This window comes from Rutidosis leptorrhynchoides, chromosome 2, assembly GCF_046630445.1.
Source record: "Rutidosis leptorrhynchoides isolate AG116_Rl617_1_P2 chromosome 2, CSIRO_AGI_Rlap_v1, whole genome shotgun sequence".
NCBI lineage: Eukaryota > Viridiplantae > Streptophyta > Magnoliopsida > Asterales > Asteraceae > Rutidosis > Rutidosis leptorrhynchoides.
The window spans coordinates 508,391,333-508,395,718 of record NC_092334.1 but is presented as its reverse complement, the minus strand read 5'-3'; the positions used below and the strand labels follow the sequence as shown (position 1 = coordinate 508,395,718).

The 4,386-nt window shown below is 34.4% G+C and overlaps 1 protein-coding gene across 1 annotated transcript; it reads left to right on the top strand.

Moving 5' to 3' along the window:
* The first annotated feature begins 736 nt into the window (after window positions 1-736).
* Window positions 737-2,503, top strand: LOC139892806 (tubulin beta-1 chain-like). Its single transcript, XM_071875932.1, has 3 exons — window positions 737-1,133; window positions 1,436-1,705; window positions 1,816-2,503. Exons 1-3 carry the CDS (start codon window positions 737-739, stop codon window positions 2,487-2,489), a joined length of 1,341 nt encoding a protein of 446 aa, XP_071732033.1. The 3' UTR covers window positions 2,490-2,503.
* The last annotated feature ends 1,883 nt before the right edge of the window (window positions 2,504-4,386 follow it).

Below are 4,386 nucleotides of genomic sequence, written 5' to 3'. Positions count from 1 at the left end.
GGTGAACTCATTCATTATAAAGAGATTATATGAGAGGCTATAAAAACAATCTTCATCATTAATTACATTACAACTTTTGGAAACAAACAAAAAAATATTGATATTATTTTGTGCCACTAATGTTAAGTTTCTGACTTCGTCACTGACGTTAATGATAGTTTACCTTAGACTGCTTGTATCGGTTCTGTGGTTGGATCCGCCAACCACTAACACCAATATTAGCAATCTGTGGTTGTTTAGTGGTTGGATCCCCGTAGTCCATTTTGTCGTTGGATGACATTATCAATCACAGATAGGTTGCATTATTTATTATACATTTTGTTTTATTACTTGTACCTATAAATAATTAATTAATTTAGTGGGTGTGAGGAAGTGTGTGATGGGTATGTCATGGTTGTTAGCATGTAGTCTTTGGTTAGTGATGGGAAGAAGGTGCTGATGTGGCGCTAATGTGGCAGTCCGTGATACTATGACATAACGTCATGGTTAAGAACAAACATTAATATTAAATATAAATATTAATTTAAATTATAGAAAAAAAAATAATAATAATAACAAGCATCAAACCAACATCATATATAGAAATTCAGCAGTTTTCAAAAACTGCATGAATAACCTCCACCATTAGCACATAACGTCCTCCGGGTTATATGACCCATTCATTTCCCTTCAAATAATCTCCCTATTTCCCTCTCCATTCCAATCCCAATCCAAAACATAAAAAAATTAACAAAAAATGAGAGAAATTTTAAACATTCAAGGAGGCCAATGTGGCAATCAAATTGGTGCAAAGTTTTGGGAAGTCATATGTGATGAACACGGTATCGATCCAACAGGCCAATACACTGGTTCTGCAGGTGATCTTCAACTCGAACGTATTAATGTTTACTACAATGAAGCCTCGGGTGGACGATATGTCCCACGTGCCGTCCTTATGGATCTTGAACCGGGTACTATGGATAGTATTCGATCTGGTCCTTATGGGAATATTTTTAGGCCCGATAATTTTGTGTTTGGGCAGTCTGGTGCTGGCAATAACTGGGCCAAAGGCCATTATACGGAAGGGGCTGAGTTGATTGATTCGGTTCTTGATGTTGTTCGTAAAGAGGCTGAAAATTGTGATGCTTTGCAAGGTACATTGTCCCACCAATTAATGACATTATAGATTTTTTGTTAGAGGTATATTTATTTTTGATACGTTTATTACGCCATGTATTTATTGTGGTTGCTAGAGACATTTTACATGAAACCTTTAAAATGATGTGCTTTTTTTTTTTTTTTTTTTTTTTTTGTAAACATCTTGTTTCTGTCATTTATTTTTGGCTTAACTAATGTATAAAATATTGTGGTTTTTTCTTCTTAGTACTTGATTTTGCTGCATTCAGGTTTAATGATTGAGTGGTAACCAAGCCTTTGTTGTTTGATATTGTGATAGGTTTTCAGGTGTGTCACTCGCTTGGAGGCGGTACAGGGTCAGGCATGGGGACACTTCTGATTTCAAAGATACGAGAGGAATATCCCGATAGGATGATGCTCACGTTCTCCGTTTTCCCCTCACCCAAAGTTTCTGATACTGTCGTTGAACCATATAATGCTACACTTTCTGTGCACCAATTGGTCGAAAATGCTGATGAATGTATGGTCCTTGATAACGAGGCGCTTTATGACATTTGTTTCAGGACTTTGAAACTCACCACACCAAGTTGTAAGTATACACAATTACCTTACATTTATTCTAGTCCTTTGTGTGTTAAGCATGTATTAAAGGCATAAACGTTTGAAGTCAGATTACTTATTTAGCTTTTTATGTTACAGTTGGTGATCTGAACCATTTGATCTCGGTAACCATGAGTGGTGTAACATGTTGCTTGAGGTTTCCAGGTCAATTGAACTCTGACCTACGTAAGCTAGCTGTTAACCTAATCCCATTCCCGCGTCTCCATTTCTTCATGGTGGGATTCGCACCGTTGACTTCTCGTGGGTCCCAACAATACATCTCTCTTAGCGTCCCAGAGTTGACTCAACAGATGTGGGACGCTAAGAACATGATGTGTGCAGCTGACCCTAGACATGGCCGATACCTAACGGCGTCAGCCATGTTTAGGGGTAAGATGAGTACCAAAGAGGTAGATGAACAAATGATCAATGTTCAAAACAAGAACTCGTCTTATTTCGTTGAGTGGATTCCAAATAACGTTAAATCAAGTGTTTGTGACATTCCACCAACCGGGCTTAAAATGTCTTCAACATTCATTGGAAACTCGACTTCCATTCAAGAGATGTTTAAACGAGTGAGTGAACAATTCACGGCCATGTTTAGGCGAAAGGCGTTTTTGCATTGGTACACGGGTGAAGGAATGGATGAGATGGAGTTCACCGAGGCGGAAAGTAACATGAATGATTTGGTGGCCGAGTATCAGCAGTATCAAGATGCAACGGTAGAAGATGATCAAGACTATGGAGAAGAGGGTGGTGAAGAAGATGAGTGATTAATAACTCTACTTAGAACTACGATTGTGGTAGGGTTTAACATTCAACTGATCAAGTGTTATGTTTTGATTCATTTTATGTTTGATGTCTAGACAAGATTTATGTTTGTTTTGGATTTAATATACTTGGATCAATCTTACTTAATGCAACCATTGAATAGGCATTCGTTCATATTATCTTGTATAACAAAAATATAATAATTAATTTGATTACCAGTCCAGCTACCTTATGCCAACACAATTTGATTAAACTATGACTTTAAAATGTAAGAAATTCGACATGTAATGAAACATTAAATAAATATGCATACATCCAAGTATTTGCACAGTACTCTGGGTAGAGGATTTAGATATATAAATATGTACTAAACCTGATAAAGAAATATGGTTTCCATCTTTGAGCACATAGGTTAAGATCGTTTCCTCATTAGGCTATTTTTAAAAAAAGGTATAGCTGACTCATCAGCTAAGTAGTTCACCTCTTGTTCACCTGAGTTGTTACTTCATTTTCCGACCTGGAAAATCAATGATTTCTTCAGGTAAGGTTCTAGGCAAATACACATAGTTGCATATTCCTTAAATGATAAAGTAAGGGTGTCAATAAATTCAAACTACCTCTCTCTCATAGCAAGTTTTCACTCTCTTATTGCACACATATTTTAAAAATCTAACTAACTTCATTATTTACTAATAAAAAAAGTTGTCATTCCAGAATAAATTCTTCTAATTGATTGAAGTGAAAAATGAACATTTGAAATGAGACATCTCGAAATAGTAATGTGGACATTTGTGTTAAGACGAATGGAATATCATGTACTAATATTGATAGGTGACCTCCATTAACCTTGTTTCTCTCTTTTTTTTTTAAAAAGATTATATAAATTCCTATTTAATACATATTTATTAAAAAGTTCATGGGTCATCCACGCACACCCACAACTTAACGGACTAAAAGATAACAGAGTTTATAGGTTGGGCTATCGGTGCTATATGTTGATAGTTCGGGGTCATATAGGTCGGAAAAAAAAAGATAAAAGTTTAACGTGTTTTTTGTGACAAAGTTCATGAGCCATCCACGCAATTCGTCTTTATTTTATAAGAACTTATATTTATGTTATAGAAATCCATATTGTTCTTTATAAAATCCATACCTTTTACAGAAAAACATCATTTAAAAAAAAAAAAAAAAAAAAAAAAAAATATTTCCCGATATAATTATTATATAAAAATCCATATGTTTTTTTTTTTTATATAAAAATCCATTTTTATAAGTAAAATATTTTTTAGTAAAATAAACATACTGTTTAAGTGTTAATATGTATGGATTATATAAATTGGATCTAAAAATTATAAAATGTATATGTACACCGTATAAGTTAATAATCATAGAGTATAATTTGACGTTATTGCCAGAATTGCCAGAATATGATGTGCAAACGGAAGTGATGGTTTCATCATTTTCCGTGTGAGAAGTGAACATATTATTTAATAAAAAAAAAATAATGAAACAAAAATACATGCGAACGAGGCAAAATCGGATTTGAGAAGTCCGGTTTCATGTCATGTGGATAAACCCGGATTTGAGAAATCCGGGTATACCACTTTTACAAAAATGTTTCTTGACTATACACTATATTTACAAAGTCACCTCAATTAAACACTATCTAGCCAAAATTTTCCACAAAACGTATAGCATACATTTTTTTTTTTCTTTTTTTACGTTTAGCTGATCAAGTCTCCCACTTCTTTCTTACAGCTGATCAAAGTCATCACATACACATATGAAGACTTCATGCTTTGACAGCTTGTACCACCTGCTGTCCAATATGTTTATTCCAAAGGGCTAAAACCGATCACAATAAACGAATTTCGGTTATCCCCACTCATGAACAAATCA

What these genes read in the sequence shown, in the direction of transcription:
- LOC139892806 (XM_071875932.1), top strand. Translation starts at nt 737, where the DNA reads ATGAGAGAAATTTTAAACATTCAAGGAGGCCAATGTGGCAATCAAATT. An exon ending in AAATTGTGATGCTTTGCAAG is followed by an intron (nt 1,134 to 1,435) that starts GTACATTGTCCC and finishes ATATTGTGATAG; the next exon opens with GTTTTCAGGTGTGTCACTCG. An exon ending in GAAACTCACCACACCAAGTT is followed by an intron (nt 1,706 to 1,815) that starts GTAAGTATACAC and finishes TTTATGTTACAG; the next exon opens with TTGGTGATCTGAACCATTTG.